This window comes from Andrographis paniculata, unplaced genomic scaffold, assembly GCF_009805555.1.
Source record: "Andrographis paniculata isolate CXL003 unplaced genomic scaffold, ASM980555v1 Contig55END, whole genome shotgun sequence".
Classification (NCBI taxonomy): Eukaryota; Viridiplantae; Streptophyta; class Magnoliopsida; order Lamiales; family Acanthaceae; genus Andrographis; species Andrographis paniculata.
Window position 1 is genome coordinate 4878853 of NW_026137590.1, and position 25753 is coordinate 4904605.

Genomic DNA, 25753 nt, shown 5'->3' on the forward strand with positions numbered 1-25753 from the left:
CTACTTATGAAAACTTATTTTCGTTTTATTTTCCTGTTTGCGCATTAGCAGCTTGATAGCCTGCTTTTATTTTGCATCTTAGCGGCTTACTAGTCTGCTTTCATTTTGTTTTATATCTAGCGGCCTAAACAGGGCCTGCTTTCATTTTACGCATTACATTTCTTCATCCGAGCTCGAGTAGCGACATGTATCCCTTAAGGTGCTTAGAATTGATAACGTTTCTATGTTCTATCCCATCAATACTCATCAATCTATAAGCACCGTTAGGCAACACTTTACTCACTTGGTACGGACCTTCCCACGTAGAAGACCACTTCCCGAATGTATTATCTTTGAATCCTTCGGGCAACACTGCCTTCCATACCAAATCTCCTTCTTGGAATGTTCGCCGATGTACCTTTTTGTTGTAAGCTCGCACCACTTTCACTTTATTTGCCCTGATATTCTCCAAAGCCATCATCCGATCCTCGTGTACGTCATCCGATCTTTGTAACATCGCTGTATCGTACTGCTCGGGACTAAGCAAATTCTGCTTCAACACTCGTAGCGATGGCACTGTGATTTCCAACAGCAATATCGATTCTTGTCTGTAAACCAGTTGGAATGGGGTGCAACAAGTGGCTTTATTTCGATATTGTCTGCAAGCCCATAAAGCCTCCCCTAACACTTCGTGCCATCTTCTCGGGTTATCTTCCACAGCCTTTTTGATTACCCCAATTAAGACTTTGTTGGCTGTTTCGGCCTGCCCATTTGCCTACGCATAATACGGGGACGAATGCAAAAGAGCAATCCTATATTGTGCGGCGAAGGCGGCCACTCTATCGCTGGTAAAAACAGTGTCTTGATTGGCGGTAATCGTCTGCGGGATTATATATCGGTGAATAATGTGCTCCTTAAGGAACTTGATCACTTCCTGATATGTCACATTGGCCAATGACACAGCTTTTATCCACTTTGTGAAATAATCCGTGGCCACCGATATTAACGAGTGGCGTCTAGAAGATGGCGGATGGATTTTCCCGATGATATCCATCGCCCATCCCCGGAATGGCCATGGCTTCACCACTGCGTGCATTTCTCATGCCGGAATTTGGGTCAAAGAACCATGTCGCTAACACGCTTCACATCCTTGAGCGTACTTGATGTAGTCTTCTGTCATGGATGGCCAAAAGTATCCATATCGTAGGATCGTCCATCTCATGACTGGCCCAGATTTGTATGCTCCATAAATTCCTTCATGTACCTCACCCATCACCTTCATGGCTTCTTGAGTATCTACGCATCTCATTAACATTCCATCGGTGGCTCTGCGGAAAAAATCTCCGTCAATCAGAGTATACTTCAGAGCCTCTTTCCGCAGCTTTTCCGGAGTTTCACCGGTTGGTTGTTCCAAATATTTCGTTAGTTCCATACGCCAATCCTCCACTTCTACTGTGCACAGAAATACTCGCCCTGACTTAAAGTTTCCCGCGGCGGACGGCTTATACCCAGAAGCGTTTTGAGCTAAATCATTAGTTATTCTGTTTTCAGCTCGAGGTATGAATTCTACCACCACATCATCAAATATTTGCAGCATCCTAACTGCTTCCATTCAAAGATTTCTCATTCTCTCATCTTTGCATTGGAACTCTCCAGTAATCTGTTTCAAAATTAATTTTGAGTCGTCTTGAACTCTGATCGCCTTGGCTCCCTTTTCATATAGAATTCTCAATCCAACTAATAAGGCTTCGTATTCTACTTGATTATTAGTAAATCTGGGTGCCAATGGCCTGGCAACGGTCCACTTTTTTCCCCAGGGGCTCTCAATGAATACCCTAGCTCCAGCGCTAGTCTGCGTGCTGGACCCGTCGAACTTCAAGATCCACGGCATCGGACTAATAACAGCTTTCATACGATCAGCCGCTTGGTCAGCCACCAAGCTCGGATGATCTGTTAGAAAGTTAACAATGATCTGTCCCTTAACAGCTTCTATTGGTACATATCGTAGATAAAAAACGGCTAGCTTTACAGCCCATTTCGCTTGCCTTCCCCTTAAAGCTGGCATGCTTAATAGATATCTCAAAATATCGACGTGACACACCACTTCCGTTTCCCTCGTGGCTAAATAATATTCAAGTTTCGTGCAAGCGTAAAATAATGCGAGATATAATTTTTCCATAGGAGTGTACCTTGTCTCTGCATCATTCATTACCTTACTGAGGTAAAAAATTGCACGTTCGCTTCTATCGGGAGCCTCCTGCGCCAGTAGGCAACCAACCTTATTCTCAGTGGCTGAAACATACAAGTGCAGAGGTTTGCCATCCTGCAGTGGCATCAACACCGGTGGATTGGCCATAGCTTCCTTAATAGCTTCGAAAGCATGCTGGTGTAGCGGCTCCCACACAAACTCTTTTGTTTTCCGCAATCTGAGCAGTGTGGAAAAAGCTTTAAGCTTACCTGCAGCATTTGAGACAAACCTTCGCTAGAAGTTGACCTGCCCAAGGAATCCTAGAAGTTGTTTCAGATTCTCAGGCGGTCGGGCATTGATGATAGCTTTCGTTTTATTACTATCCACCTCAATACCCTTATTATGCACCAAGAAACCTAGAAAGTTTCCGGAGGCCACTCCGAATGCGCACTTCGCTGGATTCATCTTTAAATTATAGTGCCTCATTCTCCGAAAAGCTTGCTCGAGATTCACCAGATGTTCCGAAAAACTTTTGGATTTTACCCTTATGTCGTCGATGTAAACTTCCACCGATTGTCCAATTAAATCGTGGAATATGGTGCATACCCGTAATTTGCGATAATCGATGCATACCCGTAATTTGCCATTTTTCTTGAGTACGGGGACAAATTGGCCACCCATTCCCGGTATCAACAAGTCCGAATGAATCCTGCTCCCAACAGCTGTTGAATTTCTTCCTTGATCTTCGAATACACATCTGGATTAAACCTTCGTGGCGGCTGCTTGTGGGGTTTGTATCCGGCTTTTATGGGTAGCTGATGTTCCACAAGTTCTCGAGCCAAACCTGGCATTTCATCATAATCCCAAGCGAAACAATCCCGGCATTCCTTTATAAGTGTCACCAAGGCAGCTCGATCTTTTGATGTTAACAGCGCACTAACTTTGGTGATTCGCGGAACTTCGTCGACACTGAGGTCAACATCTTCCAATGGATCTTGGGCCTGGAATGCTGGATAGGTTTTATGCACGGGTGACAGTAACTCTACTTCACCGCCAATTTCCTTGTATGGTTCCCGGTCGCCGCTGAACTTTTCTCTAAGCTGCTCCATTTCTTCCACGGATTCTGCTATGGCCAGCCCTGGATGTTGCGTAACAAAGCCTGTTTCGGGCGGCCCAGGGTTTTTCAAGGGGCCAGCTCTAAACAGTTCCGAACTCACCACAGAGTCTATTTCAAACCGCTCACCACCTTCTGTGGAACGTGCTCTGAACGGCCCTGTATTCGTAACAGAGTCTGCTACATGCGGCTCAAATTGAATTTCGACACATTCGAAATTCATCATATTCTTCTTCATTCGTAGGCCGTGGATCGGCCCTCGCTTGAATTCTGAATTGATTATCACTAAACACACATTCATAATTTCCCTCGCTAGGCATGGAGGTGATTACTTCGGACAACGGGATCATCTTTGAATACGGGATAGTTCCATCTACAGTTGTGACTTCCGATGCGAATGTGTCTTTCTCCGCCTCCACTTCTTGAACCTCATCGCCATCCCAGAACAATAACTTCTGGTGCAAAGTCGACGATACACACTCACAAGCATGAATCCAGTCTCGCCCCAATAATGCTGCGTACGAAGGGTGACTGTCTATTATTACGAATGCTGAGGGCAACTTCTTGGTGCCTACTTGTACCTCAACGGTAGCGATACCCGCTGGTTTGTATGAATTTCCCATAAAATCCGTAGCTCGCACCGAAGTTGGTATTAAATCATCCCTTGTTTTTCCTAACTTTCTGAACGTCCGAAACGGCATTACGTTGGCGAATGCGCCACCGTCTATCAACACTCTGCCCATTGGTCGTCCCTCCATTAAAGCTCGAACGTACAGGGGCCTTACGTGTTTATTCTTCCCGGATCCAATCCGATCAAATGTGACTGTTGTCACTACATCGTTCCATTCTGCCGTTGGCTTTTCATCTACGGTCACTCCCTCATAATTCTGCTCCCCGTCTGGAGCTTTGAACTCAGACGGCAATACTCCCACAACCGATAGATGACCACCTTCAGCATTACACTACTTTGATTGTAATGGGCGTTGTCAGTTTGGAATGGGTCTGGCGCTTGGCGTAGAGAAAATCAGGCGAGGTTGCAGCGCTTGATTTTGCTGAGGTCTTTCTTTCTACTCACGGGCTTTCGAGGTTTCTTCATCCCGACTTGCTGCTTGCTGAATTTCCGATTCAATTTTCTTGCCTTTAGCCCCTGCACTTTTCTTGTTTGGCTGAATTCCTTTAGCTTCCAACTTAGCCTGTAGTCGTTTCCTTTGTGCCCTTCTTTTTTGGGAACGTGTGAGGTCGCCCATTGCCCTCCTGGCATTTGTCTCCGGCACATTAACTGTCCACTTCTCCGAATCTACGGCTGATGGAGGCTTTCGTGTTGTTCTTGGAGTAATTGTATTCTGATCAGCGGATGTAATGGTCCAAACTCATTTCCCGCTAGAAACTTTTACCTAAGCCACCGTGGCATCCGGCTTAATAGTTGAGCCTGGAGCTGTGGCTTTAATCGTCATATTATGACGGTCCCGAACTTCCCGGGCATTTGGAATCGTCAGTATCAAGTTAGGATTCCTCTCTATGACCCTAGGTTCTTTACTTCTGACATTTCCATTAGGCGTATTTCTTACAGACAACCTATCGAATACAGAACTCCGTTGTGGAACCCTAGGCCCGAGTCGCTCATGAACCGGTTGCCGAACCGGTTGCTTTCCTTTGTTCTGTCTCTTAAGTCCTCTTGTAGACATAGTATTAATCGACGGTGCAGGAAACGGATTCGCATCCACCTGCATACTCTTTTCTGCTAGCTGCTTCAATCTGCCCTCGTCTAAGGCCTTCTGAATCGCATTTTGTAGGTACGTACAATTGGCGGTAGCATGTGTATAACTCCCATGCCACTTGCAGTACACTTTTCCTTTCAGTTCCTCTGGTGACGGCACTCGCTGCCCGTCTCGGAGTTTGATTTGTTTGTCCTTTAGTAGATGATCAAAAATCTGTTCGACTTTAGACACATCGAAGGTATACTGCACGCCTCCGACCTCCTTACCCCTTGTAGGTTTTAATGCCGAACATGATTAAGTTTTTCCTTTCAGAAATTCAGCCGCTAACACATCTTGTTCCTCGCCATAATCTTCGTCGGCTGAACTTTCATCATCCGCACAGCAAGTTGTCCCTGCTTTTCCATATTTCTTCCACCTACCTACAGCAGCATCTCGTCTCTCTTGAATGAGCTTTTCTGCTCTCATTGCGAGTGCACTTAGATGCGGAAAATCTTGGAAATCCTGAACTCCCAGCCGATCTCGAAGATCTGATCGCATGTTATCTACTGCCATCGCGGTGTCTTGTTGTTCGGGGATCTGCACTGTGCATCGTGTCTTAGTTTGTCGAAACCTGTCCAAAAATTGTGCCACAAGCTCATCATATCCCTATTTTACGGCTACCAGGTAGGATATTGTAGTCTCCACTAGTGGCGCATAAAAACGGTCGTGAAAAAGCCTCTCCAAATCTGACCAAGACTGCACAGTACCTGGAGCCAACGATGTACACCAAGAAAATGCAGTACCTGTCAGAGATAAAGAAAACAATTGTAAATAATACCAATCATTTCCTCCCAAATCTCCACACTGAGCTGTAAATTTCCCGATATGCTCTATCGTTGATCTCCCATTTTCGCCTGAGAAGAGTGTACAATCCGGCGTTTTATTCCGAACAGGCAACGGCATCATCTCACTACGATTAACTACGGAAAGCGAGTAAATAAATTGCAGAAAGCATATAATAGGAATTAAATTTCATAAACGAAAATAAAACAAGGAAGAAAAATATGAAAAGATGCGATTTGTTCTGTTGTGCGTGTGTGTTGTGTTTCTTTTTCCTACTTGTAATCCTAAGCTAGAATAACCACTTATCCCACTAACAAGGGTGGTTACATAATTATTCCCACTTCTTTCTATCTCTCTTAATCACTAAGCAACCTCCTTCCATCAGTTCCCAACGGCTTACATTGCCTTTGGACCGAGTTCCATTCGTCTTGAGCATCTTCCATCGTTCCTGGACCAAGTTCCATTCGCTCTGGATTTTTGCCATTGCCTCCAGATCAGACCTGCAGTCTACCCTAATTCGTTTCCATCATACTCCTAGCCGGTCTACGGGGATATGTTCCCGACAGCCTTGAGTTACATGGAACCCTCATTCTTCTTCCTTCCGTTTTGACCCCTAGGACCTTCCATATAGGACCTATAGGTACCATGGTCTTCCATTGATATTGTGAGGTTGCCGATTTAGGGTTGATGGAGCTTGTCGTCCGAAGGTCTATGGAAGTCACATCTTCTTGCTCCATGGAAGCTCCACAACCTGATGGAAGTCACTATCTTCGACATTTAAGTCATTTTGGACTTGGGGTCCAACACCTATATATATAAAAAAGAATATTATAAAAAATTTACAAAAATATATAATATAAAATATTACGAAGTGAATAAAATACCTCAACTTTAACAACCAATTTGGATGCATATATGGCATTTGGTTCTCACTAACAATTTTGGTGAATTTCAAGCTCAGAAAGTATTCAACTTAGCAATTCCTATATTGATTATACAAATCAATTGTATAGAATAACTATTATAACAACACTTAGTAAATATGTACTATATATTTAACATATAAATTATTTTAAGCATATAACCAATTTTTAGAAGAAACAAGTAGCATGATCTAATAAGTCAAAATATTATAACTTATAATCAAAGTTTTTTACTCCGAAAAAACATGCTCAACTACAGTCATATTTTGTTGACCTATCTCATATTTTTTTTACATAGATTTTTTTATCTATCTCGAAGTTTTTCAATAAGAATATGAAGTAGTAAAGAGTTGATCGGCATACTAGATAGGCTGCTGGTTGTAATGACTCTTATTTTTCTTCTTAGCAGTAGCCCCGAGCTTAGCATGCCTGGCAACAGCCTCCTATGCAGCACCTTTGGAGGGCGCACCCATTTCTTTATCAGATTTCTTGAAATAAAAAATAATAGAATCATACAATATATATCATCAAAGATATAAATATTTCAATATATCCAATAACATATATACATATCATAGAACATATATATAAATCTTGTTATTCATAAAAAAAAAAAAATAATAATAACATTATATACATATCATAGAACATATATATTAATACAGTTTTTTGTAATACTATAAATAAGGTGGAACATTATTTGATTGATATAGAAAATGGAGAAATTAAACCCGTAAAATCGGATTTCATTTTGAATGTACTGATATTCAGCATGTTGTCTATGAATCCAAAAATGTGCAATTTGTTGAGATTGAAATTGGTGAGACTGATTCTGTAATTAACTGTAGTGTTGTTGAAAGTGTGTATGCTCTAAGAAACGAAAATTCAGAGGTTGAGAGAGTGAGAGATTGTGATTTTAATTGTGATGATATTAATTCTATTTCTGATGAAAATGATGTTCAATCGACTGAAATTGTGCAAACATATGTTGAAACTGATAATATCAAATTTGAGAGAGAAATTAATATTGTTTTTTTTAGTGTTCAATATGAGGTGGAGTTTGCTTTATATAGTGAAACTGATATTTTCGTTGTTGATTTTCCAATTTTATCCGTTGCTGGCCAGCTTGTTGTAAGTAAAACAAAAAATACAGTTTCTGGAATTGAAAGCAACGTTGGAATTGTTTCAAATCATAGTAATGAGATTGAAAATTACCTATTGATAAGAGATGAGGTTAGGAATAGTCCTAAAGTGTTCTTTATGTTTGGTAATTTTGATTTGTCTTCTTTACTTAGAGGTATGTTTGAGAACTTAGATGTGGATACACCTATGAGTGGTAGGAAATTGTTTACTCCCAAAAGTAAGTCTCAATATCTAGTGTTAAAAGAAGATAATAGCTCATTAGTCAATAATAATTGTTTGAAAACAGTTCCTAAGGTTTGCTATTGGTTTCTCTGTATTATGTTATCATTGGTTGTGAATGATATGAAACTTGTAAAAGTTGCTATTGTTTTTGTTTGTATATTGTGTGTTACAAGTTTTGGTTGTACAACATAATTACAATGTAATGCAGTTTTGTTAATATTTGGATTTGAATGTATCACTATTGTTATAAATACAATGTTCTGAGAAATTAATAAATTTGTATCTTGTTAAAAAATAATATGTTTTGATACATTTGATTAGTTGTGTTCTACACGTGTGTAGATGTTAGGCTAAATTAATGTGTTTTTTTTTTTAAACTTGGTTTATCTCTTTTTTTTGCACATAAGTAATCCAAAATTATGGGCAATGATGACCCCAATCACTCGAATTAAAATCAAGTGGAGGATTTGTTGGATTTTAATTCAATTGGATCCACCCAAAAACAAAATCTCACCTAATTTGCAGCCAAAAGAATCTTGGCGCAGGCCCATGGTGCATAGCCCATATTAGGCCCGCGATCCGCAACCCGTTACCTGCAACCCATGACCCGCATCTTTATTAGACTTAATCCTCACCATCCGATCTAGGTTGCAGATATTGGCCATTCATCCTATTTTGACCTACATATATATATTGAGAGGGGGAGAGGCGCCGTCACTAATATTCATTCTCTCAACCCTCTCTCTACAATTCTCTCCTCCCTCTCACTAGCCTCTCTCGTTCCTTTCACACAAACTCTCTCCGGTGGCGGTTTGCGACGGTTTACGGCAGTACACGGTAGTGCTTTCCTCCTGTAATCTTGTGGAGCTCCTTTGACATGACTCTTTCCTCTTGTTTATTGTTGTTCGTAGCCGCAAAGGGCTCGTTCAACGCTGTAGGCGTTTCGTTTGTTTATGTTTCGCCTTGTATCTTCCTCTTGGGGTATTTTTCTTTGTGTATCGCGGGTTTAGGGCCGATTCCTTTGTGTTCGTCGCATTATAGGTGTGATTTGTGTTGATTTTTGTTGAAAAGTGGTTTTGGGGGCTGAACCTAAAACGAAAACTAGTTCAAAGTTTATTTCTATTTTTCGTTGTTTTTTTGTTAATAAAATCTCATTTCCGATCCTTAAATTCCATTAAAAGTGGTGTCGGAGCTTTAGCCCCTGTCATAAACTTTGTCATTTCCTTAAGCCAATACGGCATATCTTCTCCATCACCGCCACTATTGCAAATCCGTGTAGCTTCCGGGCTCTGGGCATTTGAGGCTGAGACTAAGTGCGCTTCTGCCTTGACTGTTCGGTCATCATTATCACCACCCACCTCCTCTGTTTTCTCTTCCTCTGAGGAGCGTTCACTGCCATCTTTCTTTTCGGCATTCTATTACAACGTTGCCTTGAAGCCTTCACTGGCGCGCTATCCTTTTCAGTTTCACTTCTTTTCTGATTCTTCAGTTTTTGTCTCCTCATCAGAGTAAAGTCTTGATCATCCTCATCATCCATGAAGTTCCCCATTTCATCGCCAGACAAATCACTCAACTCATACGACTGGCATTTGTTGGTCCTACTCAGAGATCGAATCTGACCTCCAATGCCAGCCAAATTTTTACTATGTACCCGAATGGCAACATCGGCATTCCCTCCACAGATAGAATCCCGCAAATCCCATTCAAATGAGCCACTTTTTTCCCCTTCTCTACGGGGGCCACTGTACTGGAGGGAGTGTCGGGAATGCCCCCACTGGAGTGATCCTCTAGTTCAGGGACCGTCACTTCAGGCCCAAATAGTGAAGCATAAATGTCTGTTCGATTCCTCCGATGATCCCTAGAGGACAGGTCCTGGTTCCAAAACATGACCAAAAACAAAATTGGGTCGTAATCAATAAATTTGGTGGGGGTATGATATGGAGATCAAAGTTTTTGGGGGTGAAAAAAGTGTTTGGAGAGGAAGGTAAGGGTTAAGAAATGGCTTGCTGGTTTCGCCTGCTTAGGAAGGATGCTTGGGTTCAAGTTCAGGTTCCTCTTCGATTTTACCTACGTTTGATGGCTCTTGTCGATGAAATTTGCATTTTTGTTTGGTTTTTTGGATCAAGTTTGTCTTGATTTGCAGACAGTAGGAAGCCAAAGTCGAATGCAAGTAAGAGAGGTAACTGATATTGGATGCGGAATCTTCTCCAGGTGTTTCTCGTTTTTGTTTTTGCTATTTTTGTGTGTCATAGTGTTTACAAATTTCAGTGTGCATGAATATATTAGTTTTCATGGCAATCATGCTTTGCTATTTTTTAAAGTATTTTCTAATTAGATTTTTAGTCATGTAACATTCATGTGAAGAATTAATGATCATGTAAAAATTGATATTTACAGTAGAGCACGTCAAATGGTTATATGTAAAGATTAAGTCGGTCATAACTTCACACTATATGATAACTACATAAATACAACATGTCAAAATCTGGGGCCTATAGGTGTAAATAGATGTTATAGAAATGAATACCCAAATTTCATACCACAAAGGACTTTGTTCGTGGAAATTACGGATATTTATTATCTTTACTTCTTTGTATGCTACAGTCAAAATAAAAATCAAGGAACTTTGAAAAGAAAGACAAAATAACATGAAGTACAAGAGGAAGAGTTTTCTTTCAAAAAATTAAAATTTAACAAAAACGGAATTCATCCAGTGAAACCCTAGTTTTAGTTTGTGAAAATCTAAAACTCAAAGAAATGGATACAGGTTTGTAGAGCTTGCTAAGACTAATCAAATCAAACAAGAAGAACCAAGGGCGACCAAAAATCTGCAAGAAATTAAGCTACAAAGCAAAGATCAACATCCAAATATCCAAATTGCTTTTCTCGTTCGACGGTCGGAACTCTCTCTCTCCCACTTCTTCTCTTGCAGGTAGAGGTATGTATATATATGTTTTTTTTTGTGTCTCTCTACCTTCCAAGTTGTTATCGTGGCACTTTTATGGAGCTTCATCTCCATTTCTCTGAATCAGAACAAATGATTAACATCTTTCATCTTTAGCTTAATTTTTTGTAGATTTTTGGTTGCCTTTGGTTCTTCTTTGATTTGATTAATCTACCTAGTACTACAGACCTATGTCCGTTTCTTTGATTTCTAGATTCCACAAACTAAAACTAGAATTTCTGCAGATAACATCTTTGTATTTTATTTTTTTAAAAGAAAACTTTTTCTCCTCTACTTCATATTATTTCCTCAAAACAAGTCGCTTGTGGTATAAAATTTGGCCGTTCTTTTAAATATCTAACATCTATGTACACTTATAGCTTTGTCAATGTTTTCTTATCTCTTTTAGTTTTATGTCATTCTGTCATGTTACTGCTTTCTTAGAATTTTTAGTTTCAAATTATCCAATAGTCATTTAAATCTATCTTACAAGATTTTGACGTTGACTAGTTTTACGGTGAATATAATATTATGACAGACTTTCTCGATTATCTACCAGTGGAGATCATTATTAGAATCCTTATGCTATTAATTGATCCCGTTGACATGATCCGAATGTCAGCCGTTAGTCGTATCTGGTACCATTTTGGTGAGTTATGTAAATGCACACATTCATTGTTATTAAGTTTCTATCAAGTAGACTCAACAAACACATTTGATCATTATATGTTACATACGATCTTCTTGTCTAGTAGCCGGGGATCAAGATTTTTTTTATTGATTTCAACAAGTAAGCACTTAAATTTGACAGGTTGCATTTATGTAATTATCATGTAGGGTGGAGTAACGACCAACTTAACCTTTAGAATTTTTTTTATATCAACACCTACTCAATGTTGCATTTATGTAATTATCATGTAGGGTGGAGTAACGACCAACTTAACCTTTAGAATTTTTTTTATATCAACACCTACTCAATGTTGCATTTATGTAATTATCATGTAGGGTGGAGTAACGACCAACTTAACCTTTAGAATTTTTTTTTATATCAACACCTACTCAATGTTGCATTTATGTAATTATCATGTAGGGTGGAGTAACGACCAACTTAACCTTTAGAATTTTTTTTATATCAACACCTACTCAATGTTGCATTTATGTAATTATCATGTAGGGTGGAGTAACGACCAACTTAACCTTTAAAATATTACATATGTTTGGTAATATATTATTATTTGATGTATTCTAATCTAAATATTCGAATATCATATATAACACAATCAAAATTACTATTGTTTTGATATGTCCGAAATCTATGGCCTATAGGCACTTTACTAGTTTCATAGACAATATAATAACATTTCTAATATTTAAAAGCTTCACAACCAATAATACGGTGACTTTGTTGACTAATCTATTTTCATATGCAAGTTAAATACATATATACTAATTTTTTTTTTTTTTCATTCTTTATTCATATCTTTCCTTTCAAGTCTATTGCTGAATTTTTATTTTTATTATTATTATATTCAAGCATAATGAAATGTGTAAACACTATTATACACAGCTTATCATTATGTTTAGTTAGGGAAATTACTTTTATCCATTTTTACACACATTGTGTTTTGTTTTTGCAGTTGTCCAAAATGGCATTGCAAAAACAGCTTGTCTAAGGAGAGCTCCAATGCTCAAGAATACAAGCTACTGCGACGCAATTATGAACCAGAGGAAGAAGCACCATCTTCCAAGATTCAATGATCTTTGGAAGGAACAGAAACTGTACTCAAGCCTCCTTGCTATTCTGTCAAAAGCAAGTATGATTAATCCAAAGGATTGCATTGGGTTTATCATCGGAGCTTCTTCTACAAGCCATTATATAGGAAAGAGCATCATTCATGCACTCCTTCCAAATAAAATGTATTGGTCGAGCAAAAGGCACAGCGACGCTAATGTGTCTGAGACCATACTTCTCAAACTCAATGGCGGAGTTTGCATTGTATCAGAGATTCAAATCCAACCTTCTCGTGGTATAAATTCTATAGTATACTTTTCCATTGCCTCGACACGTTTGTGTTCATCCTATTTTATATTGGGAATCCTGAGTTCTTCTATCTTATTTGCATTCCCTTTCAGGGCATTATGGTAATAGACAATATATATTCTCCGCTATGTCAGCCCAATTCAGCATGGGGCATAGTACGTTGCCAAGATATCAAACACACCAGGACATTAACTTTCCGGGGGATATAAAGGATGACCACTTCGTCTGGGGTTATACATCGCCTCAATTCCCCATGAAACAGGTTAGCACTAGCAGTCGTCCTAATTCCAAAAGAATTTTGGTTGAAAATAGTAACTTATATTTGCTCTGATATGAATTGCATATGGCCAGAGTATCCTCAAGCAAACATTTACACTGCCTGAACCAGTTCTATGTGTTGGAGGGATTCGGAAGATCGAACTCTTGGGGATGGTGCTAAGAGACCCAAGGAATAACTTATACTATCATTGGTACTTAAACAACCTTTACCTTTGCAATACTGCATGTAAATGTGCACAGCGAACAATAGGGATCAATCTTATTCAATCCAAAAACTTGGCCATCACTTACCACTATATATATATTGGTTAATTGCTGCAGCCTGCATCGGGTGAGCATCCGCGGGCAGTCCCTCGAACCGGCCTTCGACATAAAGACAGTTGAAAGGGGCAGACTACTACTTAGGCACCAACCTTCAGCAGTTATTGATGTTTTGAGGCAGATTCCCCTTCCCTCCACGGCTGTCCTCAGCCAAATGGCCGTAGCGCAAACTGTGGAATTTATGTTTAACCTTCTTTTTCCTTTTTTAAACTTGGACCGAAATATAGCCTTGGCTCCAGCCCGAAGATACGCCAATAATCTCCTGGGCTATAGACCGAATGAAGGCCGAAATGGTAGGGAAGACGCAGAGGCCTCGAGCCCAGGAGTGCCAGACTTCAAAGCATACAATAGTCCTAAATATGGATGGCATCATTTGCTTATGCATTTTAATATATCATATTGTATTTAATTTGAGTAATACATACTAATTATGTATCATTTAATTGGTCTCACTTTATTGGTTTTTATATAAATTTTATTTTAAAATGAAGTAATAAAAAATTTGCAGTAATAAAAGAAAATGTAATCATGGGAATATAAAATTTTGAATTTATTATTATTCAATTTAAGTACATATTAAAATTGTTTATTATTTTATGACTTTCAAAAAAATCTACAAATTTCACAATAAATATTATGCAATAATAAATTTGATGGAAATTCTCGGCAACAAATATTCAAAATAATATCTAGTTATATATACACTACAAAAAAAAAATACATTAGCGAAGGATCTTTTTAAGGAATTTTATATCCCTCGCAAATACCAATGAATTTTGTTTTTACGAAGAAATTTTGTAAGGGAATTAATTAATTCGTAATTAACGAGGAATTTAAAGATTCCTTGCTATTAGCAAAGAATTTTGCTAAAAATTTATATTCTCTCACAAAATTACAAATTAGTATTTTTATTAATAAATAATATTTTTTAAATTATTTTTAAAAAGGATGAAAAGTAAAAAAAAAAAAAAATCTTAATAAATTTTAGATTTTATTAAATTAATAACAAAATAATTATTATGAAAATTTATAAAATATAATATAATTTTTTATTAAAAATACAAATATTTTTAAATAAAAAAATAAACATATTTTTATATAAGAAATAAAATACTTATTTTATTATATTAGTATTATCATTTTTTTTTAATATAAAAAACAAATAATAATATAAAATAATTTTAATTACAAAAATATTATTAAAATTATTGATATCAAACTTCTAACCTAGCCGCCACTCTTCGTCGTCTTCTTCTTCTCCTCTTTGTTTTTGTTTTTGTTTTCATTTTCTCCAATCCATCGTCGTCTTCTTCTTCTTCTTTTTTTTTTTTTTTTTTTTGTTTTCATTTTCTCCAATCCATCTATTACGAAGAGTTAGAGTTCTGATTTGCAATTATTGGTTTTGTTATGTGTTCCTAAGATGTCCAGAGCTTCGAATTAACCCTACACATCAGAGTACTCGAAGATGAGCTCTAAATCCTATGGTAATTTATATATGATCAGTTTTTGGAGTTCTTATTCTGATATATATATATATATATGAGCTTCAAATTGCCTTTTCCATTAGAATTTTGTATAATTGCTATATGAACTTGGATGATTATGTAAATTTAGCTGAAGTTCATGCTAGATTAAACTCAGGAATAAATTTGGACATTGAATTGCTTTGGGTACAGAAATGGGGCTTGTTACGTACCGAAATGGGGCTTTCATGTACGAGGTTGATTCAGGGAGCATTATAGCTGTAGGTTATAGCTTCTTCATCTGCTCTACTTGTTTAACATTGACAGATTTTTCAATCCGCATCAGTGATAATAATGTTGTGTTCTTTTGCTTACTTACGATATGTTGTATTCATGATGCTGGCACAACAAAATTAAATGTTGGCCTTGTTTATGCTTTTAAATAAAATGATTATTCAACTAGTTCATCCGTATATGTGCATTTGTATCAAACCACATCAATTCGGCAGTGAATTATCCCAGAGATTGATGCAACTAATGAATAAATGACAAATCTGCGACAGGCCTGTTGTTATAATAAAGAACTGTGAACTAGTTACTTCTTTCTGAGCTACTTGAACAACTAAAAGGCTGGATGGAGACCACCACTGGAGTGCAGGCTATTCCAGTGATGCAGCTCTTCCATAGATTGTCATCAGCTGTTGGGGGTCCCTTTGTTGATAGTGTAGAAGCTGAGAGCTTAAATTTGGAGAAGCTGATTAAGTGGTTTCTTGATGAGATGAAAATTAACCAACCGTTTGTAGCCCGCACCTGCTCATCTTTTGGGGAAGTTTCTATTCTTATCTTCATGTTTTTCACCATTATGCTTCGTAACTGGAACCAACCGGCCAGTGATGTTAGTGCATCAAAATCTTGTGGGACAACAGATACATCAGAGAAAATGACAATCCAGACGCACTCTTCCATGTCATTATCCAATTCATCTATGTCGGATGGCCAAGAAAAGGGTGACTTTACCTCTTGTCTTCATAGAGCATGTGGCTATCTTATGCAGCAAGTATTTGTTAATTATCTCATGGATATCCTGCAGCAGCTTGTGCATATCTTCAAGACTCCTGTTACTGCTGATACTCATGGATTGACCCATGGTTTTGGCTGTGGTGCATTGTTAACCGTTAGGAGAGAGCTCCCTGCTGGTAACTTTTCACCATTTTTCTCAGATTCATACTCAAAATTGCACCGTTGAGATCTCTTTGCCGACTATCACAGACTGTTGTTGGAGAACACATTTCGTTTGGTATACTGTTTAATTCGCCCTGAAAAGCATGATAAAGGGGGGGAAAAAGATAAGACTTACAAGACTTCTTCTGGAAAAGATTTGAAACTCGATGGATATCAGGATGTTCTCTGCAGCTACATCAACAATTCAAATACGACGTTTGTCCGGAGATATGCTAGGAGGCTGTTTCTGCATATATGTGGGAGTAAGACACATTACTACAGTGTGAGGGACTCTTGGCAGTTCTCAAGTGAAATTAAGAAGCTCTACAAGCACATCAATAAGTCTGGTGGATTTCAATCTTCCATCTCTTATGAAAGGAGTGTGAAAATAGTCAAGTGTCTCTCCACCATTGCTGAAGTTTTTGCTGCAAGACCTAGAAACTGGCAGAAATATTGCTTGAGGCACAGTGATGTCTTGCCTTTCCTCATAAATGGACTTTTCACCTTCGGAGAAGAATGTGTTGTTCAAACACTGAAACTTTTAAATTTGGCCTTCTACACAAGAAAGGATGCCAATCACACTTCACAGAAGGTTGAAAGTGGAGGAGATGGAGCTATAAGTTCAAATAAGTTGGGGCTTCAATCTGTTGAGTCTAAGAAAAAGAAGAAAGGTGAAGAAGGAAGTGAATCTACTAAAGAGAAATCTTACATGGATATGGAACAGGTGTTGCATGTCTTCACTGACCGTGGTGACGATTTTCTGAAGCAATTTATTGACACATTTTTGTTAGAATGGAATTCAAGCATTGTGCGTGCGGAAGCCAAGTGTGTCGTACTTGGTGCTTGGCACCATGGCAAACAGCCATTCAAGGAGACACTGTTATCTGTGCTCCTGCAGAAGGTTAGACATTTACCATTATATGGATAGAATGTCATTGAGTATACAGAGCTTATCACATGCTTGCTTGGAAAATCGCAAGATAGCAGCTTAAAGCAGCAGAACATTGAAATCACAGACAAGTGTTTGACTTCTGATGTGATTAAATCCATTTTTGAGACACTCCACACACAAAACGAACTTCTGGCTAATCATCCTAACTCACGTATTTACAACACCTTGAGTGGTTTGGTGGAATTTGATGGTTACTATCTCGAGATTGAGCCCTGTGTTGCCTGCAGCTCATCTGAGGTTCCTTACAATCGCATGAAGCTTGAAAGTCTGAAATCTGAAACAAAGTTCACTGATAATCGGATCATTGTGAAATGCACTGGTAGCTACACCATTCAGAGTGTGACCATGTGCATGATGCTCGAAAATCAAAATCAGTGAAAGTGCTGAATCTTTATTATAACAACAGGCCTGTGGCGGATTTGTCATTTATTCATTTATGTATTTATTCATTTATGTATTTATTTGGGCTTGTTAATTAACTAGTACATTGCATAAAACATAGAAGCCATGGATGACTCATGAGTTTGAGCTGATATATTTTTTTTATTTTGCTTATAGGTGGAGTCAAAGACACGATTGCAATTGGTTCATTGAGTTTATTGTAAGCAAACAGAAAATCTCGCAACTGCAGTCCCAAAGGTATTTTCCTTGAATCTGTATTATATTTTCTAGTTGTTTGTTTCTTATTCTCTGATAACAATGAATACATTATGAATAAATTATGATTGATCTATCAAAGAGAAAAATTGTGCATGTTTTTAATATAAGTAATTATTCTTTATTATGAGCTTAATTTTTTCTTTATATATCCATTCTTGTTTATCAATATTTTGAAAATCATTTTCAGAAATTTGTATTTTCTGCAGAATATAAATGCAACATGAGTACTACGCGGTCTTGGATGTACAATAGAATGCAAAATGGTATTCTGAATAGGGATTTTATTGTTGGGGTAGACAATTTCTTAAGTACTGTATGACCAGTCCAGAGGTGTATAGGATCGTTGCAAGAATATCAGATTTCTTCCTTTCGATGATGTGAAATACCACTTGTACTCAAGAGGAGTCGTTCGTTTTTATGAAAGATGGACATGTCATGGTGAGGAGCATGACGGGAGTGGTAGCTCTAATCAATCAAACAGACAAGTACCAGAAAGTTTTGTTGAACCTGCAATGGGTGATTACACCCAAATGGTGATGGACGCTGGAGGTCCCGATTTTGAGGCACGTGTTGTGGAAGCTGAAGAACCGAACCCAAATGATAAGAAATTATATGACCTTCTCAGTGCGGCTGACAAGGAGTTATGGGAGGGTTGCACAAAGGCAACTTTATTATCCACTGTGGCGAGGATGCTAACTATCAAAGCAGATTTTAACTTGTCTGTGCGATGGTATGATGCACAGTGCCAGCTAATGCACGATATCATGCCAGAGGACAATTGTTTCGTGAAGAATTTTTATGAAACAAAAAAATTGATTGAGGGTTTGGGATTGCCGGCACAAAAGATTGACTGTTGTCAGTTGGGATGTATGTTATTCTGGAAAGAAGATGAGTGCTTAGAGTGTTGTAAGTTTTTTGAAAAACCACATTATAAAGTAAAAAATGGGTGATGGAGGCCGATACAGTACATGTTTTACTTGCCCATCACACCAAGGTTGAAACGTCTATTTGTATCTACAAGGACGGCTTCGTATATGCGGTGGCATGCGGGTCATCGTCATGAAAGTGGAGATGTGTTGTGGCACCCGAGTGATACGAATGCTTGGAAGCATCTCGATGCACTATTTCCCTCTTTCGGAATGGAGGCAGGGAATGTACGTTTGGGTCTTTGCACCGATGGATTCCAACCATTTGGACAATTAGGAAGACAATATTCTTGTTGGCCCATAGTTGTGACACCGTACAACCTTCCCCCAAATATGTGCCTGAAAGATGAATATTTGTTTCTTTCTGTCGTAGTACCGGGTGGTGCAAATCCAAAACAAAAGATTGATGTATATTTGCAGCCACTTATCGAGGAGCTGAACATTCTATGGTGCACTGGAGTTGAAACATTTGATGCATCTCGTGGACAATTTAATCATGAAAGTTGCACTATTATGGACTATAGGTAAAAATATGCACATTTCTCTATAAGTAATTGTCCTCAAATTTTATATTAATAATAAAACTAATTTTTCTAGGTGATCTACCTGCCTATTCGATGATGTCTGGGTGGGGGACCTCTGGAAAGACTGCTTGCCCAATATGTCAGGAACAACAATGGCTTTCACTCTATTAAATGGTTGCAAACAGTCGTGGTTTGATGCTCATCGTAAGTTTCTTCCCCAGAATCACCCGTACCGTTTTGATCGATAGAAATTTAAAAAAAGAATTACCGACTTCAATCCCCCGCCACCTATCAAAACGGGAGCAGAACAACTCCAAGAGATAGATGGTTATGGGTTTCTGAAAGTAACAGAGTTAGATGCTACTGATGTGAATCAAAGGCTTGCCCGTGTGTGTGGATGGCAGAAAAGAAGTATTTTCTGGGACTTACCTTATTGGAAGGATTTATTGGTACGACATAATCTGGATGTTATGCATATTGAGAAAAATGTATTCGAGAATATATTCAACACGGTAATGGATGTGAAGGGTAAGACAAAGGATAATGCAAAGGCACGGGCGGACATGACAGAACTTTTTGATAGCAAAGAACTCGAATATGACATTGTCCGTCAATACTACCCTCCAGCTGCGTATACATTGGATAAACCTCGTAGGAAAGAATTCCTTACGTGGGTTGAAAAGTTGAAGATGCCTGATGGATACATGTCCAACCTCGGCCGATGTGTGGACATGACGAAATATCGGTTGTTTGGAATGAATAGCCACGATTGTCATGTCTTCATGCAAAGGCTCATTCCAATTGGGTTTCGAGAGCTCTTGCCTAAGAAGATTTGGGAGCCACTAACCGAGTTAAGCAACTTCTTTCGTCGGCTTACGTCAAAAGTTGTTGCTGTTAGTGATATGGAGATGTTAAGAGTCTGAAATACCCGTGATCCTTTGCAAATTGGAGACAATATTTGTTCCAGGTTTCTTTAATAGTATGGAAAATCTTCCCGTTCATCGACCACACGAGATGAAAATTGCTGGGCCTATTCAATTTCGTTGGATGTATCCTTTCGAGAGGTACATAGAATCAATCTGAAATGTTCTTTCATGTCACCTTTAGCGTATACTTAAACCTGTTTGCATAACCTACACGACAATGTTGTTTTCTTTTCATAGGTTTTTGAATCGTCTCAAAAGGATGGTTAAAAATAAGGCCCATGTTGAAGGGTCAATTGTAAATGCATATCTCGTAAGGGAGGCTAGCTTCTTTTGCTCGCACTATTTTGAAAAACACGTCTATACGCGTGCGAGGAATGTTCCTAGACAAGATGACGGTGGTGCGCCTATTTATGGAAATAGTGATACATTGCCTGTGTTCAACCATCCAGCCCGATTGCAAGGCAAACCCAAGAAATGGTTTATAACTCCTAGAGAACGGAATGCAATTCAGACATACTTTCTCCTAAATGTCCCCGAAATAGATCCGTTCATATTGTAAGCTTTTTGGGTTTCCTGATTACAATTTTTGTCTATGTTATTATGTATTAGTGAAATTTGATGTTTTTACTGTAGGATCTTTGACAATGAATTGAGGCAATCGAATCCACGTATTTCAGAGGTCAAGGCTGCTTCGCAGCTTCAAAAGAACTTTATAACATGGTTCTACGAATATGTATGTATTTGGTGTTGACATACAACTACTTTACTGATCTAGTAATATGGTATAATTATCTACTTCTCTATGTTAGGCGGAGAACCAACATGCTTTGGATAAAATTTTTCAAGATATTGTGCACGGCCCGTTGGTGGAGGTTACCACATATCCAATTTGTTTTATCAACGGTTACCGTTTCCACACGGAGACACATGGATCAAACAGGTTAACTTATAACTGCGGGGTTTGCATAGATGCTGGAGGGTTAGAGTATTATGGAAATATTCAAGAAATTATGGAGGTTGAGTTTTATGCTCTACCCATAAAACGATGCATCTTCTTTCGTTGTGATTGGTTCGATCCAAGTAGTGGTGTCGGAACAAAGAAGCATGAAAATTACAACTTGGTTGAGGTAAACAAACGGAAAAAATTATGTACTTATGAACCTTTTATACTTGGTCTGCAAGCTACGCAGGTCAGCTATATTTCATTCCCAAGTTTGAGAAAGGACAAAGATGATTGGTTGGTTGTTTGTCGGGTGAAACCTCGAGGTTGGATGGAATTGGTAGACGGAGAAGTGCTCACTCAACCAGAAACTGAGACGTACCAAGATCCAGTTGTTGAAGCATGCATGATTGAATCTGTTAGAATCGGGGAATCTATAAATTTGGTATCAACAAGTGGCGGAGTTGGTATACCCTTGCAAATGTCTGATGACTCTGATACAGAGGAAGAAATCTTTCTTGAGACATCTAGTTCTGATGACAATCAATTTTACTCCTTGAGTTCGGATGATGATGTGCCTTATGACTAGGTTAAAACTTTATAAGAATTAATCTTATTTATATATTCTCATAATTCCGAACTATATTTAAGATTTTTGATAATGTACTTTCAATTGTAGATGTCGCAGGGATCCAATGAACAACAACGAAGCCAGAACATCCGCCGTCTGGCAAGGTCACAAATGTTGTTGTAGCAAGCGGAAACGTAAGAGGAGCAACATGAGCCGAGTTTTTCTGAGACCCAAGTAGGAGAAGGGTCAGGTAAGAAAGATATAACAATTTCAATATCTTTAAAGTTGTGCAAATATAAATAAAATTCATAACTATTCATTATGCAGGTACGTCTGCAGATGCTACACCGGCCGAGAATACACATGCTACCACATCACGTAAGTAAATTTTATGAGAATGCTATAGTTAATTCTTTTTAGATTACATGAAGCTCTTATTCGAACAGATGTTGGAGATTCTCAAGCAGATATTGTTGTTGGAGACGACCCACGTGTCGAAGTGAGAGTCGAGTCGGGTGGGAGGTATGTTTTTGTCTAAGATCTTTTTGCTAGCATTCAACTTGGTATTGTAGTATAAATTTAAAATGTATAAAACTTACAGCATCTTCTGGCCACGTGATGTTTCGATTAAGTTCCGAGATGTTTTCAAATCAAAATTAGTGAAGGAAGGAAGCAAGGGGCTCTCCGTACCAGATGATACACGCCGGTGGTATACGACTTAGATGAAGGTATGCCAACTAATTATGTGAATTCATAACATACTAATTTAGATTCACTTCCATTTCTTCTAACATTTTTGTATTGTGTATTCTAATCAATGCAGAAGTACATCATGTGGGATCCGGCTTATGAGGAAAAAGTCTTAAAGAAACTTAATACTAGGGCACAAGAGGCCTATAACAAGTGGATGAGTGATATTCGAGGTGGGCGGGATAAAACCGCACACAAGATTATTCCCACTGCGGTGCTCGGTGCATGGAAAAGGGCTTGGAGCTCCAATGATGCACAAAAAAGGTCAAAGACTGCCAAGACTAATAGACGTCGGGGCAATTTAGCAAATAATCCAGAGTCGACGTATACCGGGGGATCACGCTCGTTCATGGAGACGGCAAAAAAGTTGGTTAGTAGTAATTTTACTTATATATAATTGTGTATTCTTTTTGTTTGATATTCGATATGCAATGCATAATCTTGAGAAATGGGGAACGTATGAGTGGGCTCACACGAGGAAGCACGATAAAAAATCATCGTGCAACATGAAGGCTACCCGAGTAGCGGTATGAAAATCATATGTTTTAAAGCACTATTTAAAGTATTGCATATAATTCATGAATATATTTGTATTTTTAGGATAGAATGAAACATATTGAAGAGAGGATGTCCCAACTTGGGGACAATGACTATAGCAAGGACGAGGCGTTTCTAAGCTTAGTCCCCCTTGATAAGAAAAAACGTATATTTGGGTTGGGATCATTGGCATCAACGGTTCCTACTGAACAATCATCATTTAACAGTGACGGCCGCACCCCTACAGTTGAACCTACAGATATGGAATGCATAATGAGAATAGAACACGAGCAGCAGATTATGAAGGAACAAAATATGACCATCATGGAACAGTTACGGAAGATTCAGGCTCACTTAGACCGTCGTAACCCGGAGGGCGATACCGGTGCTCCCCCGATCGTGTGATGTATGTTTGCTTTATATTTCGTTTACTTTTGGTGTTTTCTGAATTGATGGAATGTTTGCTTCATATTTCGTTTACTTTTGGTATATTCTGAATTGATGGAATTTTTGCTTCATGTTTCGTTTACTTTTGGTATTTTCTGAATTGATGGAATGTTTCCTCCATATTTCGTTTACTTTTTGGTATTTTCTGAATTGATGGAATGTTTACTTTATTTTATGTTATCATATGGCATTGAAGATGAAGTTTATTTTGTTTACATGGTGCTTACTATTTGGATGGTTAAAATGATTTCTTATAATGTTATTTTGTACTTGTTTGAGACAAGTGTACGAATTTAAAATAAATATATTGTTAGATTGTAATTATTTTGGAAGTATAGAAATTTGAAATGAACTAGTGATGATAATTTGTAAAATGATTTGCGATGGATATTTGAGAATGAATGAATTCCCTTGCAAATTTTGAATCAATTTGCGATGGATATTTGCGAAAGAATGAATTTCCTCGCAAATTTTGAATCAACTTGCGATGGATATTTGCGAAGGAATGAACTTCCTCGCAAATTTTGACCCCAAGTCCAAAATGATGTAACGTTATTGTTGGACCCCAAGTCCAAAATGACTTAAATGTCGAAGATAGCGACTTCCATTAGGCTGCGGAGCTTCCATGGAGCAAGAAGATGTGACTTCCATAGACCTTCGGACGACAAGCTTCATCAACCCTGAATCGCCAACCTCATAATGTCAATGGCAGATCATGGTACCTAGAGGTCCTAAGGGTCAAAACGGAAGGAAGAAGAATGAGGGTTCCATGTAACTCAAGGCTGTCGGGAACATATCCCCGTAGACCGGCTATGAGTATGATGGAAACGAATTAGGGTAAGCTGCAGGTCTGATCTGGAGGCAATGGAAAAAATTCAGAGTGAATAGAACTTGGTCCAGGAATGATGGAAGATGCTCAAGACGAATGGAACTCGGTCCAGAGGCAATGGAAGCCGCTGGGAACTGATGGAAAGAGGTTACTTAGTGGTTAAGAGAGATAGAAAGAAGTGGGAATAATTTGTAACCACCTATGTTAGTGGGAGAAGTGGTTATTCTAGCTTAGGATTACAAGTAGAAAAAAGAAACACAACACACACACGCACAACAGAACAAATCGCATCTTTTCATATTTTTCTTCCTTGTTTTATTTTTGTTTATGCAATTTAATTCCGATTATATGTTTTCTACAATTTATTTACTCGCTTTCCGTAGTTAATCATAGTTTACTTCAGTAATCGTGTGAAATTCGCATTGCCAGACGATGGATTGGCTCTCTAGAGTACTTTCGGAACCCACACCGATGAAATCGACGAGCTATTTTGGAATTCCGAATCGCAGGATCCAACAATTGGCACGCCTAGTGGGACCAAGTCGGGTTCGTGTTCGTGTATGCAACTTTGTAGCGGTAAAGTGATCACCATGGACAATCAGAATCAAGGCTCAGGCCTGAATATCGGCGCAAGATTTCCTGGGACTAGAACGCCGGTTCATCCCAGTGGAAGCCGCACTCCAGGGCTGAAGAGAGAGGAGGAATCGTCATCGACCGAAAGGATGGTGACCATGGTACGCAGGGAAATGAATTAGTGTATTCAGGCCGGAATCGGAGATATCGCGTACGAAATTTCTAGGCAATTGGCTAATGTGATCCGGCCAACTGTAAGGAATGAAGCGTTTCAGATTCGCGAAGATGAACGTCAAGCAGCGGCCAGTGGAATCCAGAATTCTGGAATTCCAGGAAACACGTATGGAGGTCCGAAAGGAATAACTCCATCTGCTGGGGGGATTCCATCTCTTACAAGAAACGTCGGTTCCAATTTGGTTCGGGGAAGCACTGGATCGCCTAGGGGACCAACGAGTGGAGCAGGATTGCAGTTCGGCAATGTAACGATTCTGCAACACCCGCAAGGAGGGCAACTCAGTGGAGGATATGGCCCTCAAGTGGCAGGAGGACAAGACGTTGCAGGAAGCGTTGTTTATGGAACCCATCCAGGGATAGCGCCACCAGGGCAGGTCGCAGGACAGCCTAATTGGAACACACCTCCAGCGCCGTGGGCTCAGCAGGCTCCATATGCCGCTGTCCCTTAGGGAGGAATGGCTGGTCAAGCTTGGGGACCAGGAGGGCAGCCGCTGATTCCTAATCAG

The 25753-nt window shown here is 38.9% G+C and overlaps 2 protein-coding genes across 10 annotated transcripts; both read left to right on the top strand.

Moving 5' to 3' along the window:
- Window positions 1–10107: 10107 nt before the first annotated feature.
- LOC127256254 (F-box protein At4g00755-like) lies at window positions 10108–14193 on the top strand. The gene is made up of 8 exons (XM_051282157.1): window positions 10108–10158; window positions 10253–10288; window positions 10885–11047; window positions 11592–11702; window positions 12691–13080; window positions 13187–13356; window positions 13446–13564; window positions 13695–14193. The coding sequence occupies exons 1-8, from the start codon at window positions 10108–10110 to the stop codon at window positions 14101–14103; spliced, it is 1449 nt and encodes a 482-aa protein (XP_051138114.1). The 3' UTR covers window positions 14104–14193.
- Window positions 14194–15029: 836 nt separating this feature from the next.
- LOC127256241 (uncharacterized) lies at window positions 15030–23779 on the top strand. Of its 9 annotated transcripts, XR_007839819.1 has the most exons (13): window positions 15030–15178; window positions 15721–17279; window positions 17889–17969; window positions 18197–19440; window positions 19514–20504; window positions 20604–20921; window positions 21000–21895; window positions 21986–22127; window positions 22205–22255; window positions 22324–22399; window positions 22479–22605; window positions 22701–23154; window positions 23228–23779. XR_007839819.1 is itself a non-coding variant. In XM_051282143.1 (10 exons), exons 7-10 carry the CDS (start codon window positions 22600–22602, stop codon window positions 23567–23569), a joined length of 726 nt encoding a protein of 241 aa, XP_051138100.1. In that variant the 5' UTR covers window positions 15030–15178; window positions 15371–15438; window positions 17889–17969; window positions 21986–22127; window positions 22205–22255; window positions 22324–22399; window positions 22479–22599; the 3' UTR covers window positions 23570–23750. The 9 variants fall into 9 exon arrangements, 7 of the variants coding, with proteins under 7 accessions (XP_051138100.1, XP_051138098.1, XP_051138096.1 ...); XR_007839820.1 differs by lacking the exons at window positions 20604–20921; window positions 21000–21895 and having other exon boundaries at window positions 19514–19644; window positions 23228–23775; XM_051282143.1 differs by lacking the exons at window positions 15721–17279; window positions 18197–19440; window positions 19514–20504; window positions 20604–20921; window positions 21000–21895 and adding an exon at window positions 15371–15438 and having other exon boundaries at window positions 22701–22997; window positions 23074–23154; window positions 23228–23750.
- Window positions 23780–25753: the final 1974 nt, after the last annotated feature.

Bases quoted from the DNA above. Each gene is read 5' to 3' on its own strand.
- LOC127256254 (XM_051282157.1), top strand. From the start codon at position 10,108: ATGGCTTGCTGGTTTCGCCTGCTTAGGAAGGATGCTTGGGTTCAAGTT. The intron at 10,159-10,252 runs GTTCCTCTTCGA...CTTGATTTGCAG, and splicing joins ATGCTTGGGTTCAAGTTCAG to ACAGTAGGAAGCCAAAGTCG. The intron at 13,565-13,694 runs GTACTTAAACAA...TAATTGCTGCAG, and splicing joins AATAACTTATACTATCATTG to CCTGCATCGGGTGAGCATCC.
- LOC127256241 (XM_051282140.1), top strand. From the start codon at position 20,422: ATGGAAAATCTTCCCGTTCATCGACCACACGAGATGAAAATTGCTGGG. The intron at 20,505-20,603 runs GTACATAGAATC...TTCTTTTCATAG, and splicing joins TGGATGTATCCTTTCGAGAG to GTTTTTGAATCGTCTCAAAA. The intron at 20,922-20,999 runs GTAAGCTTTTTG...TTTTTACTGTAG, and splicing joins GAAATAGATCCGTTCATATT to GATCTTTGACAATGAATTGA.